The 15,232-nt window shown below is 45.2% G+C and overlaps 1 protein-coding gene across 1 annotated transcript in view; it reads right to left on the bottom strand.

The window, feature by feature from the left end:
• Positions 1–7,462: 7,462 nt before the first annotated feature.
• CENPV (centromere protein V) overlaps positions 7,463–15,232 on the bottom strand; it is a 47,470-nt gene continuing 39,700 nt past the window's right edge. The window contains exon 5 of the mRNA XM_082244374.1: positions 7,463–7,714. Coding sequence (XP_082100500.1) covers positions 7,590–7,714 — 125 coding nt within the window. The 3' untranslated portion in view covers positions 7,463–7,589. The remainder of the gene's footprint in view (positions 7,715–15,232) is intronic.

The raw sequence follows: 15,232 nt of genomic DNA, 5'->3' as shown, positions 1-15,232 counted from the left end.
CTTCATTGCTCTTAAAGAGGAAGTAAACCCCTTTAAAAAAATTTGAAAAAAAAAAACCTGTAAAGACAAAGGCATAATGAGCTAGCTCATTGTGAAGTACTTACCTAAAAACGAAGCCCCCGCAGTGCCGACAGGACGGCCGACATGTCCGGCTGTCCTGCTTCCTGGATCTTGTCCTCCGGCCATCTAATTGGCCGGGGGCGCGAATACATCACTCCTGCGCATGTACGTCATCGGCTGCATGCACTGTAAATATCTCCTAAACTGTGCATGTTTAGGAGATATTTATAGCACCTATAGGTAAGCCTTATTTTTAGGCTTACCTATAGGTAAATGTAAACAAAAGGGGTTTACAACCTCTTTAAAGAACCCTTAACCAAAAGTCTTCGATACACTTGTACTTTGTGCCTGAATATGTATGATTCTCGAGTGAAAAATGCCATAAACTCTATCAACTACCTCATTATAAGCTGCTTATTTTAAATCTTGGTTTATTGAAAAAATACTGTATGATGATTTAAAAATGCACCCTTACAATAGGCCTTTAATACTCTGCTAAACTATGAATAGGTTGCTTTTTTCAGCAGAAATCCCTGTTACTTGTCCTGTATGAAGCCGGGGCAATGTTCATATCCTCCATTACTCAGAAAACGTTTTTAAAAAAGAAGAAAAACTCTGTGCCACCGTGTATGTGATTGTATATGTAAGCTACCTACCCAGTGTATTATGTACACTAAAAGTGAGAAAGGGAAATGGGAGAGCTATGTGAAACCGTATCAGGAAGTGGCAGTGCTTAAAATGTAATGCCTCAATAAACCACTATAGATGTGCAAATATTTCCATGTAAATATTTAACAATACTCTAGAGGACTACAATATCCTCAAAATATATTAAATAACAAATGGATCACGTGCACTCATGAGAAATCAGTCCATGCACATGTGTGAAGCCCCGTACACACGCACAGATTGTTGGCCAACCGATCGGCCATCTTTTGTCCAGTGTTGTTTGTTGGTTGAAATGTGCTCTAGACTTGCACTGGATTTTTGTTGGCCAACAAAATCCAACTTCAGAAGTGATGTCATGTGATGGTTTACTTTCCGTGTGTTTTTTCTTCTCTGAGCATGCCCAGTCTTGCTCATCTGATTTTTGTCTGCCGAAATCTGTACTGACTGACGAACAATCGGCCGTTCTTTGTTGGCCAACAAAAATTTTATAGCATGCACACCAGATTTTTTTCGGCCGAAAATTTGCAGTTGGTTGTCGGAAGCATCATACTAACAAGCCGACAATCGGCAGATCGGACGTTGGCCGACAATTTACGGCCAACAATCTGTGCGTGTGTACAGGGCTTAAGTCCTTCAAAATAAATGAATACATTGTCAAATTCTTCAAAATTTTCCTTTAGAACAGACATACAAATGCACCCAGTGGTACTCAATATTTAATACACTCCCTGGACCACTTAGACCCCCTTTAGTTAAAAAGGTCAATGTGTGCTTGTTTTTTTTTATTCCTGGATCCACTGCAGCCCAGAGGGATTGGATGTCTGCATCCTCCTGTCACTCCCTCTACTCCATCAGCATAACACAGAAAACCCAAGGAAAAATGCACTAAAAAGGTTTAGTATTTTATTGTATATGAATGTCTAAAACCATGTATAAATAATGCTCACATTGAGTCCCACTGGGTGTAATTGCATTCTGTTCTGGTGGAGGACGCATTAAAGAATTTGAAGATTCATACATTTGTGTTGAAGAACTGATACACATAGTGCATGGACTGATTTCTCATTAGAACATGTAATCCACTTGTTAATTATTTTTTTGTAAAATGATTTAATATATTTTGAGGAATTTGTAGTTCTGTATAGGATTATCACATTTATATGAAAATATTTGCACATCTATAGTGGTTTAATTGAGGTATTACATTTTAAGCACTGGTACTTTCTGATATTGTTGCACATAGCACCCCCATTCTATTTTCTCATTCAGAAAACATTGATTGATTTAGGCAGGCAGTGTACAGCAGAGACAGGGGGGGGGGGGGGGCTGGATTGTGACATGCCAGATAGAATTTATTACTAGTCAGCCTGAAACCGATTTCTTTTAGACTAAAGCTGGACTTTAAGCAGAATGAAAAATATAACAAATTCCTTCATCCACACTATACAGCTAGGATAGACAAGTCTGCATTTGCAGTTATTGTGTTCTGACAGCTGACAGTTGTTACCCAGCTGCTTCAGTGTCGGGTGGGAGGGTGCCAACAGGGCTCCCACAAAACAAATTTTGACCAGTTCATCAGGAACCGAGTGAAATTTATTCCGTTTATGGCCAGCCTAACTAAGCTTTGCTCACTGATGCCACTGAAGGAATAGCATAAGATAGCATAGGATGTAAACAGTACACCAGCTTCATACAGGCTGAGAAATCAGGGTAGAATGAGATCCTAGCTCCATTAAACTGTATGTTCTGCCTTTCCCTACTAGGTGTGCAGGATTATCTCCTTATCCATGTAACTGAGCAGCCGTGACAACATAGTACGGCGCCCTGGTTGTAGAGGTCTGGGGGGGGGGACCCGGTGGGCTCGCTCCACTGCATATAAGGAGGTAAATGCTTCCTTACGAAAGATGTCTAGTAACTATTGCTCTATATAGGTTGTGGGGTCTCTGCCCTCCACTTTCTCCGGCCAGGCCTACAGTACAAACATTGTTGCGCCTTTCAATGTCCTCAGCACCCTGATCAGTAGCTTTGGCTAAACGGGTAGTAGCCTGAGATTCTCTGGATTCTGTGTATATATATATATATACACATACATACACACACGTGTATATATACCTGCGCTAATGGGTGTGGTAAGAAATGATAAATAAACTACGTGAAATAGTGAATATTATATGTGAGGTTGCTGCTCTTTTTAACCACTTAAGCCCCGGAAGATTTTACCCCCTTCCTGACCAGGCCCTATTTTGCGATTCGGCACTGCGTGACTTTAATGGAAAATTGCGCAGTGTGCGACGCTGTACTTAAACGAATTTGACGTCCTTTTTTTCCCACAAACAGAGCGTTCTTTTGGTGGTATTTGATCACCTGTGCGATTTTTTGATCATGCGCTATTAACAAAAAAAGAGCGTAAATTTTGCAAAAATAATATTTTTCACATTTTTTATATGAAATTCCCCCAAAAAAATGTAAAAATCAAAATTTTTTAACATTTTTGGCCAATTTGCTTTCTGCTACATATGTTTGGTAAAAAAAAATCGCAATAAGCGTATTTTGATTGGTTTGCGCAAAAGTTATTGCGTTTACTAACTACGGGAAAGATTTTTGTCTTTTTTTTTTAAAGAGTAATGGCGGCGATCTGCGATTTTTTTTTTTGCGGGACTGCGACATTGCGGCGGACAGATCGGACCCTTGACTGACATTTTTGACACTTTTGGGGGTACCAGTGACATTACTACAGTAATCAGTGCTATACATATGCACTGTTACTGTAAAAATGACACTGGCAGGGAAGGGGTCAACTTTATTGGAGAGGGAGGGGTTAAGTGTGTCTCTAGGGGCGTGTTTCTAACTGTGCAGGGATGTGGCTGTGTGTGTAACAGCAGAGATCAACTGTCCTACATAGCAGGACCGTTTGATCTCTGCTGTTACACAAGGGAGAATGACAGGCGGCTGTGTTTACATTAGCCGGCTGCCTTTTTCCCTCTGTAACCGACGATCGCGAGTGACTGGTGGACATCGGGTCCGCCGGTCACTCGTGCGGAGGTGTCCGTGAACGAGCGGGGGCGGGAGCGCGCCTCCGACGGCGCGCGCTCGCTTCTTATTGGCTCACAGGCTAGTGACGTACCGGTACGTCACTTTGCCTGCACGGGGCTGACCGCCGCAGTATATATACTTGCGGCGGTCGGAAAGTGGTTAAAAGGTGTAGTGCCTTAAATCATATATATATATATATATATATATATATATATATTTGTTTAAAAAGGGTGCTCCCACATACACACTTCAAAAATCAATAAAAATCCATCATTTGGTGAAAATGATTGCAGTTCCATCACAATTAAAGTGCTGAACTGCCAAATGCTGTAAACAAAACTGGTGCAGTCCGTGCTCCCCTCCTTTGTGCCCACTCATTTACCAGCTGCCATATAGACTCCCATAACAGAAGTCATGTGCGCTTTGCAAAACATCTCAGATGCTGGGATTAGTAGTCCTCCAATGGAGCTCCTTCGTGAATGCGGATTGCCTTAATGTATAGTACATAATATAATGCCAGAAAAGGAGGAATATATAGCGTAATTCCATTTATTAAAATGATACTAAAAAACACAGTATGGCACTCACTTTTGTACAAGGTAATTTAGTCCAATACCTCCCCTCTACCCCTAATTTCCATTAATCTCTAAGGAGTTAGAGAATAATAGAAATCAGGTGTAGAGGGGAAGTATTGGACTATATTAATGGACATTTTACACCACCCTGTAATAACGTCCCATGGGAGGGACGAAACGCGTCAGCTGACCACGACTGATGCCATCAGATCCGGCCGGTGACGCGCAAGTGGCGGCGTACTTCAGGTTTCCGTTTTTTATGCTTGTTTTACTTTGTACAAAAGTGAGTGCAATACTGTGTTTTTTAGTATCATTTTAATAAATGGAATTACGCTATATATTCCTCCTCTTTTCTGGTATTATACTATAGATGAAGGGAATCCGCATCCACAAAGAAGGAGCTCAGTTGGAGGACTACTAACCCCAGCATCTGAGATGTTTTGAAAAGCGCACATGACTTCTGGTTTGGGAGCCTATGGTAGCTGGTGGGCGAGTGGGCACAATGGAGAAGTACGGACTGCACCGATTTTGTTTACAACATTTGGCACTTCAGCACTTTAATTATGACGGAACTGCAATAATTTTCACCAATATGATGGACTTTTCTTGATTTTGACTTCTATTGATTTTTGAACTTTGATATTGTGTGTATACAGTATCTCACAAAAGTGAGTACACCCCTCACATTTTTGTAAATATTTTATTATATCTTTTCATGTGACAACACTGAAGAAATGACACTTTGCTACAATGTAAAGTAGTGAGTGTACAGCTTGTATAACAGTGTAAATTTGCTGTCCCCTCAAAACAACTCAACACACAGCCAATAATGTCTAAACCGCTGGCAACAAAAGTGAGTACACCCCAAAGTTAAAATGTCCAAATTGGGCTCAAAGTGCCAATATTTTTTGTGGCGACCCTTATTTTCCAGCACTGCCTTAACCCTCTTGGGCATGGAGTTCACCAGAGCTTCACAGGTTGCCACTGGAGTCCTCTTCCACTCCTGCATGACGACATCACAGCGCTGGTTGATGTTAGAGACCTTGAGCTCCTCCACCTTCCATTTGAGGATGCCCCACAGAGGCTCAATATGGTTTAGGTCTGGAGACATGCTTGGCCAGTCCATCACCTTTACCCTCAGCTTCTTTAGCAAGGCAGTGGTCGTCCTGGAGGTGTGTTTGGGGTGATGATCATGTTGGAATACTGTCCTGCAGCCCAGTCCCCCGAAGGGAGGGAGGGGGCTCATTCTCTGCTTCAGTATGTCACAGTACATGTTGGCATTCATGTTTCCCTCAACGAACTGTAGCTCCCCAGTGCCCGCAGCACTCATGCAGCCCCAGACCATGACATTCCCACCACCATTCTTGACTGTAGGCAAGACACACTTGTCTTTATACTCCTCACCTGGTTGCCACCACACACGCTTGATGTCATCTGAACCAAATAAGTTTATATCTTGGTCTCATCAGACCAAAAGGACATGGTTCCAGTAATCCATGTCCTTAGTCTGCTTGTCTTCAGCAAACTGTTTGCGGGCTTTCTTTTGCATCATCTTTAGAAGAGGCTTCCTTTTGGAACGACAGCCATGCAGACCAATTTGATTTAGTGTGCGGCGTATGGTCTGAGCACTGACAGGCTGACCCCCCACCCCTTCAACCTCTGCAGCAATGCTGGCAGTACTAATGTGTCTATTTCCCAAAGTCAACCTCTGGATATGACGCTGAGCACGTGCACTCAACTCCTTTGGTCAACCATGGTGAGGCCTTTTCTGAGTGTAACCTGTCCTGTTAAACCGCTGTATGGTATTGTTCACCATACTGCAGCTCAGTTTCAGGGCCTTGGCAATCTTCTTATAGCCTAGGCCATCTTTATGTAGAGCAACAATTCTTTTTTTCAGATCCTCAGAGAGTTCTTTGCCATGAGGTGCTATGCTGAACTTCCAGTGACTAGTATGAGAGAGTGAGAACGATAACACCAAATTTAACACACCTGCTTCCCCATTCACACCTGAGACCTTGTAACACTAAGGAGTCAAGAGGGAAAATGGCTAAATGGGCCCATTTTGGACATTTTCACTCAGGGGTGTACTCATTTTTGTTGCCAGCGGTTTAGACATTAATGGCTGTGTGTTGAGTTATTTTGAGGGGACAGCAAATTTACACTGTTATAAAAGCTGTACACTCACTACTTTACATTGTAGCAAAGTGTCCTTTCTTTAGTGTTGTCACATGAAAAGATATAATAAAAATAAAATATTTACAAAAACGTGAGGGGTGTACTCACTTTTGTGAGATACTGTATATATGAGTTTATGCTATTGCTTACACATATTAGGTTTTCATAATAGGAATAGCCCGAGATTCTCTAACCAGAGGGAATATCTGATATTCAATGTCACTGATTTGGCTTTCCACCACCATGGTTCTCTCCCTGTCCTTCTGCAAGTCTTGCCTAATTGCCTTCAGGCCCCCAAAATGGTCTTATATGGTATACACTGAGGCAGTGCATTTGTGTACTGCCAAGAGGATTTCTGCAAAGTTGTTCTTGGGTCTCCTCTGTCTTCTCCATGTCACTGTGCTGCTGGCCTGCCTGTAATGGAAGCTGGGTCTAGAGTGCTGTCAGCTATCCCCAGCTCTCTTGTCAGATAGCTCCGAAGGGCAGTCTGGTTCCTCAACTACCTCCATCTCTGAAGCACAGGTAACTTCTGGGCATAAAACCTCATGTCCTGAGGTGGGTCTTTGGTAGGGTTTTGGGGAGTTTTAGAAGCTTTACTCAGTGTCCTTTTTCTGCACCACGCGGACCACACTGTGGAAGGGCCGCTGCGGGGACACATTGGTTTTCCAGCTGTGAGGCATCCTCTTACGGGTCACCATGACACTCGATCGGACCGGAGATAGCTCCAAGGGCTGCAGTAAGCAATGAAGACCGGTGATGTGTAGAATCGTGAGGTTGGGAACAGGATCAATGTAGGATGATCATCAGGAGCTCGGTGGGATGCATCTACTCACGTGCCGCTTGTGGCCACGCTTCTTCGGGTTCCAGTATCCGATTTGTAAATCTGTGTTGAATGTGTCATATGGTAAAGAGCCAACACAGTTACATAAAGAGACTAAAAGAGGTATTAATGAGTGTATAGAAAAGATTTATTTCAATTAACTGAAGTAGACATGCCACAAAGGCAGAAGTGTAAAAAACTAGTAATGGACGGAAACGCAGAAACATACAGAAAGAAAACAGATGTACAGAACATTCTCAGGACTTTGACATGTTACGAATGGTCTTGTGTTCTTTCATAGCCTTCTCCCATTCCTTCCCATTGATCTGTTCCACATGGATGCTACGGACTGTCCCTTCATCCAGGCAATGTGCTGCTATACCTAAAAGTGAGAGTAGGTGTTGAACAGACGTTGCTTAAATTGGTTTCAGTTGATTTAGGTGAGAATAAAGTATAAAAAACACTTATGCCCAGGATTCAAAAATCTTTTGCTTTGGCGTCTTGCATTACGCATTTTGTATTTTGTCACCCTCCAGATAACTCTGCTGGAAGCTAAAATGCCTGTGGTGAATACTTTACTGTTGTAGGCACTTCAAAGAACCACAAAATAGCCGCTGCAGCTGAAATTTCCCCTAGACTATATAAATCTGAAACCTAGGTAGAGGAAACTAAAAGTCAATATGACCCAGAGGAGCAATGCATAGAAAGTAATACACAGCCTAGCTCCTTCATATTGACCTAATTCCTTACCAAGACACAGGTGTCTCAATTTCTTTGCATGCTTTATGTATATAGTGATATTTGATGTGGTATTCACTGTTCTAGATTTATATGCCACTTATGATTTTGTTTAGTCTATGAATAACTTCATAATTTTTGATGCAAATATTGGGTGGGCACGTGACAAGTTTACTTTTAATACTGATGATGATATAGGGGCCGCATTACACAGTTTATAGAGTCGTTAGGGTTTGTATATTAGTCCTTTTTTGCTGGCTGTCCTCTACCACTCCTAGCCTTAAATTTACATATTTCTTTTTTTAAAGACACATATCCTTTCATTTGGCAACAAGCACTGGCCAAAAACGCATACTGTCTGTGTTTGAGGCCATGCACCCACGCCCGCACAGATGTCAGATTGGGAACAGCTGCTGTGCAGAATCATTAGGGATGCTATCTGAGGCTAGGTTCACACTGAATGCGTGTTTGAAATCATGCATGTTCAGCTGAGCTTGCACGATTTCAAACTGGCATTTCAGTCTGATTTTGGGGGCGATTTGAGAGACATCTGTGCTGGTTCATGCTCAGATGTCTATTGGAAGGCCCCAGAAGTCACCAAAAGTAATGCAGGAACTACTTTTGTTAATCAGTGGGGCGCCGTAAAGTTGACGACGCGCCAATTCAGACCATGCCGTTGCTGGCAATAGGCTCCGATTTGACATGTCAAATCACATGTGAAATCGGCCCGATGTGAGCGGGGGCTAAATCCTGACTCAGGGATTGACAGACATGATGCTTCCGTCATGAACTGATGCTGATCATATTTTCTTACCTATCTATATGGTGTAACCATACCTTTCTTTTAACAGAACCCTGAAGTGAAGTAAATTTATGACAGCTATATAGCAGTATTTTTTTTTAAAATAATAAGTTCACCTTTTGGAGCATGTTACACCCATATTAATGGTGTAACATGTAAATTGCTCCAGCTCCTGCCCCCTGGGCATTTAGAGCGCCGCCTGATTACACAGAGCAGGGTTCTTCTGCTTACCCAGCGTGGGCGCTGTCATACGAAATCCCGCCTCCTGGACCGCCTCCTACCTATGATAAAAAGCACACTGGTGACGTCTATCATAGGAGCCGGTCCAGGAGGCAGGACTTCGTATGACAGTGCCCGCGCCGGGTAAGCAGAAAAATCCTGCTCTGTGTATTCAGGCAGCACTCTAATCCCCATGCACTGGTCACTCTGCATTGGATGGGGGCACTGGTCACTCTGCATTGGATGGGGGCACTGGTCACTCTGCATTGGATGTGTGATTGAATGTGCAGAATATCGACCAATACCGATACTTTGTGACCAAAATATCGGTATCGGCCCTGGAAAAACCATATCGGTCTATCCGTAGTTCACAAGCTTCCATGAGGAATTGTATATTAGTGTGAGATGCATTTTACATTATTCAGGAATTCACTGCAGGTTTATGTGACCAGCTTCAGATGCATTTTCATCTCATGGGCTTGTTTGGGTAAATAAGCTCATCAGCTCAGGCCCTAATAGCACAAGATTCGCTCTTAACATATGTTTTCTCTAGCGCTCATCGACAGACGTAGTCCTCGGTGATACACCACCTTCGGGTTATGTTACCTCCGCAGGAGCAGGACTAGACAGGAAATTAAAAAGCTCCTAGGGGCAGTCCCAGAGGGTATATCCTCTCTCTCTCTGCCTCAGCAAATCAGTTATTTTCTGTCTAGTTAGGAGTAAGGACCTAGATACCTTGCTGGGATCTTCGGTCCTGGCAAGATTTTTTTCTTAAAAAGATTTTTTAGACAGCTTTTTTCTCCAGTGTTCCTGTGAGATCTTCAAGCAAGAAAGCTGAACTGGGCGACGGGCTGGATGTTGAGATCCGGTGGTCACCCCAGTTCAGCCTACGAGCGCGTGCAGGCCATAGCTCCGCGCTGGGTCGGCCGCGACAAAGTCCCATTAAGGGACTGACCCCGCGAGTTAAACGTCTCGCTGAAACGCCAAAGACCATGAGTCACGGCGTCCGTATTGGTCGACAGCCCTCCCGCCCCGGTGGAGAGGGGTACTGTCAGGAGTTGGTGCCCGCCTGGTTCCGGTATGGTGAGTAGTATGTTCCCCCTTTTTCCCTGACGGGTTTTGTGGTGAACGCGGGCCCCTCTCTGTATGGTAAGAAAGAGTCCTTTCTATCCTATAACATGTCACAAATCCTCCTACTTTGAGTGTGATTTATGTGTGCAAAAGCCAGGAGGCTTGGCTTGGGAGCTAACAATCTATTGTATACATGTTTTAAAGATGTAATCTGTGGCATTCTGGGAATCTTATGGGTTAAGTATAAGCTACCTACCAGTCAGAAGCCACGGACATGTAGACTGCCTTCCAAATCAGATCTCCAGCTATTTAGCAGGCCTCCCGAACGGCCACGCGGTCCGCCAGGGCCGGTACCGCCAACCACGCCATATCCCCATGCAGAGAGAGTGTTGTGTGCCCTGCAGCACACCGCTATTCAGTTTAGGCTGCCGCCATTTTTTTTGCTGGATCGCACGAGCCGCCATTTTGGCGTAGCCTCGTGTCTCCAGCATGGGGGCGGCCATGTTTGAGGTGATTCTACACCTCGTGGAGCTTGGGGGAGGCGCCGGAAGGCGTGCAGAGGGGCGGAGCCGCCTCCTTTCTTCCTGGGCAGCCAGCCAAAAGACTTCCTGTTTGTCAAGACAGCGCTGTAAGCTGTTGCAGTTTAACTCTGAGCATCAAGTGGTGAGCCTGGGGGTCTATCTCTCTCTCTCTCTCGATCGATAGGGATCCCTAAGCAGGTAACACTAAGGGGCTTTTTTGTGGCGCTGGGGGTCAGAAAAGAAAAAAAAAAAAAAAAAAGTTTTTTTCTTTACTTTTGAATTATATTATCCAGGAAGTAACTGGAGTTATTATGGACCCTGCCACACATATTCCCCCACCTGTTTCCCTCGAGGGGGCCTCGGGACCCGCCGGTGCACAGAGTATAGAGTCATTTACAGCAATTTTGGAGTCTATGGTGGCTCGGGTGGAGGCGGCCTGTCAGGGACGGGGGTCAAGGAAGCGACCCCCGCCTACCCCTATACCATCTGACACCTCTGACTCCGATTCAGAGATGGTCACGGCAGTTGCAGGTTCCTCTGCAAGGGCTGTTATCCCAGGTAAAGCCCCCTCAGACAGTGAGGAGGACGCTTCTTCTCTTGCTATAATTCAGGAAGAAGCATTGGTGGACGCACTAGTTGTGGGACGCTATCCGTTTGAGGAATCCATCATTAAGAAATGGACGGTACCACCAGTCGTGGATCCGCCTATTTCCAGGCTGAATAAAGCCACGGTTATTCCAGTGGAGGACACTTCGTCCTTTAAGGACCCGGTGTATCGAAAGATAGAAGCAGAGTCCCGCACTATCTTTTCTCTGATAGGGTCAGCATTTAGACCAGTAATCGTTATTGGTCTAGTTTCCCAGACACTTACGGAATGGGCGAAAATGGTACGCCAAGATCTTAGGGGAAAAGATATTCCCCAGGAGACATCTGATTTGATGGAACAGATCATACAAGGGCTACGGTTTATCTGTGACGCAGCCTTGGACACTACTCCCCTATTAGGGCATGCATCTAAGTTAGCAGTGATCCTCAGACGTGTGCTGTGGTTAAAATGCTGGTCAGCTGACCTAGGTTCCAAAAAGACCTTGACCAATCTCCCCTTTCAGGGGAATCGTCTATTTGGAGCCAACCTAGATGAAATCATTAAGGATGCCACTGGGGGCAAGAGCACTTTTTTGCCACAGGCTGCAAAAGCTAAGGGACCTCGCAACAAGCGAGGACCTTTCTTTACCGCCCATAAAGGGCGCCCGGCTGGTACTAGCGGGAAAGGCAAGACTCCTCCAGGAGGGTTCAAGAAGGGGACCAACCCAGCCAAACCCGAAGCAAAGGAGTACACAGCCTGAAGGTGCGCCCCCACCCGGTTTCAGGGTGGGGGGACGTTTTCACCGGTATTCAGGACATTAGATCGAGCATCAACCACTACTACCGGTGCGATTCTTCCCTTCCAACATTTAAGTACCACAGGAAGCGGTAGTTACCGTTCCCTGAAAAGATCTTTTCCTTTACCTTTTCCTAAGATTAGTCCCGATACCTCACAGGAATCGGATCTGGTTGACCAGATAGGCCAAGTAGCCTCTAGTCGGGTGACTTCGGTCCCTGAGGTTCAACCAGAAAAGATCACCTTTCCTGATAACTATCAGGTATCTGATAAATGTGTGGGAACAGAAAACGACCAGACTTTCTCGGATGGTCGGGGCCAGATAGCTCTAGGGACGCCTGGTTCAGATCCAATCAGCGCCAGTGGTCCTAGAAATTCTAGGCTGGCCTCCTCAAGCCGGCCTGGCCGACTTGGACATGTTAGTCGCATACGTTCCGTGGGAACTTCGTCTCAGGGAGTGTCTGTGGTCTCAAGGACCAATTTACCTTCGTGCTTTACAGTCGCTGGTTTTAATGGCCTGGCCATTGAGACCCAAGTACTGAAGGACAGAGGTTTGTCTACTTCAGTCATTCCTACCCTTATTAAAGCAAGGAAAGCGACTTCCAGCAAAGTCTATTATCACACATGGAAGACTTATATTGCGTGGTGCGAATCTTTAGGATTTCCTCCACGTACCTATTCGGTGACTCGAATATTGGCCTTTTTGCAACAAGGGGTTGAGCAGAAGCTAGCCTTGAGCACCATCAAGGGTCAAGTTTCAGCATTAGCAATCTTCTTTCAGAAGCCTTTAGCTACCAAATCCTTGGTGCGGAATTTCATCCAGGGGGTGCGGCACCTGGCTCCTCCAGTCCGCGCGCCCTTACCGCCCTGGGATCTTAATTTGGTTTTGTCGGTTCTACAGAAACCTCCCTTTGAAAACATCAGGGAGATTCCCTTGCTTACTCTATCCCAGAAGGTGGCCTTCTTGGTGGCTATTACTTCTGCTCGCAGGGTGTCAGAACTGGCTGCATTATCATGCCAGTCACCATACCTAGTGATTCATAGGGATAAGGTAGTACTTCATCCTAAGCCATCTTTTCTTCCCAAGGTGGTTTCAGATTTTCATCTGAATGAAGATATTGTACTACCTTCCTTGTGTCCTCAGCCCAAGCATCATCGGGAACATGCGTTGCATTCCTTAGATGTGGTTCGGGCAATCAGGGTATACCTGAAAGCTACGGAATCATTCCGTAAGACGGATTCACTTTTTGTGATCACGGATGGCCCCAGAAAGGGTTTGCCTGCATCTGCCGCGACCATTGCCAAATGGATTAGACAAACGGTGGTACAGGCTTATTCTATTAAGGGTCAGAGTCCTCCGTTCCCTGTTAGGGCGCACTCCACTCGAGCGCAGAGTACTTCCTGGGCCTTTCGCCATCAGGCGTCAGTGGTCCAGGTATGTAAGGCGGCCACCTGGTCGTCGGTACATACCTTTACAAAATTCTATAAAATTGATGTGACGGCATCGGCGGATGCCTCATTTGGCCGCAAGGTTTTGCAGGCCGCAATTTGAGGAGACCGGTGGTCTACCTCGAGGGTTTTTTTCTGTTTGAAAAAAAAAAAAAAAAAAAAATTGTTTTCTCTTTTTTTGGTTGAGTCTCATCATTAAGGATGAGCATTGTAAACTTCTAGTTGGCACCGGTTGGGCCTTCTAGATTGGGATTTGATTTCCATTTTCCCACCCCTCAGTTGTGATACTGCTCTGGGACGTCCCGAAGGTGGTGTATCACCGAGGACTATGTCTGTCGATGAGCGCTAGAGAAAAATGGATTTTTGTAAAATCTTACCGTAAAATCCTTTTCTCTTAGCTCATCGACAGACGTAGTCCCCGCCCCTCTGTTTTGGAGTTGGGTTGGGTTAAATTCTCTAAGCACTGCTTTTTCACATAACTGATTTGCTGAGGCAGAGAGAGAGAGGATATACCCTCTGGGACTGCCCCTAGGGTGTGGCCAGAGCTTTTTAATTTCCTGTCTAGTCCTGCTCCTGCGGAGGTAACATAACCCGAAGGTGGTGTATCACCGAGGACTACGTCTGTCGATGAGCTAAGAGAAAAGGATTTTACGGTAAGATTTTACAAAAATCCATTTATCTGCTATTCATACATCTCCAAAGCTGTTGGCAGTAATACAAGTCAAGCTATTATATATTACTGCCCATAGAGGAAGCAGTTTATGTCTGTGTTCGCTCTGCATGAGTGGCCTGGACACGAACCTGTCATCCACCTGCTCAGCGGGGATCAGCAGAGAGATCCCCTGCTGAGCAAGTGGAGTCCGCCGAGTGTGAAAGGGGCCTAAGGCTCCTTTCACACTGGCGGACCGTTCAGATCCGCCTAAAAAACGGACCCCATGCATCTCTATGGGGCATTGGATGTCAGCGGACACATGTTCGCTGACATCCGATCCATCAAATCTGGACGGATGGAAACCCTATTTTCCATCCATCCAGCGGATCGGATTGGATCAGATAAGAACGGACAGACGGTCCGTTCCCATCCGATTTCCCCATAGAGAACAGCGGGACCTAACAGCTGTGTCTCCGCACACAGCTTGGAGACACAGCTGCCATCCGCCTGCTCAGCGGGGGATCGGCGGATCGATCCCTCGCTGAGAAAAACGGAGTCTGCCGACGAACTCCCTAGTGTGAAAGGGGCCTTACACTTGCAGTTAAGGGGTGGTAAACTCGTGTCTGAGCTGGTATTTGTCTACGTATGCCATGGCACTCGACCACACTAGTAGCACGGCGGTTGGGGTTTTTAGGGGTTAAAACAGGCGGTGAGGAGGGAATAATGCCTCCTCAATGCCTGTCAAATGCCCTCTGAAGAGCAATCCAACAAGTGTAAACAAGCCCTAAGGGTATTCCCACCAAACACCACTACAATAGAGAGATCAGGGCACTCAAGTCCTGCCATACACTAATTGATTTTTAACCACTTAAGCCCCAGAGGATTTGGCTGCTCAAAGACCAGGGCTTATTTTGCGATTCGGCACTGCATAAATTTAACGGACAATTGCGCGGTCAAGCGATGCTGTACCCAAATTAAATTGACGTCCTTTTTTTCCCACAAACAGAGCTTTCTTTTGGTGGTATTTGATCACCTGTGCGATTTTTACTTTTTGCACTATAAACAAA

The sequence above is a fragment of the Pelophylax lessonae genome (assembly GCF_965119305.1).
Source record: "Pelophylax lessonae genome assembly, chromosome: 2".
Taxonomy (NCBI): Eukaryota; Metazoa; Chordata; class Amphibia; order Anura; family Ranidae; genus Pelophylax; species Pelophylax lessonae.
The sequence above is the reverse complement of the archived record's forward strand: the minus strand, read 5'-3'. Positions and strand labels throughout refer to the sequence as shown.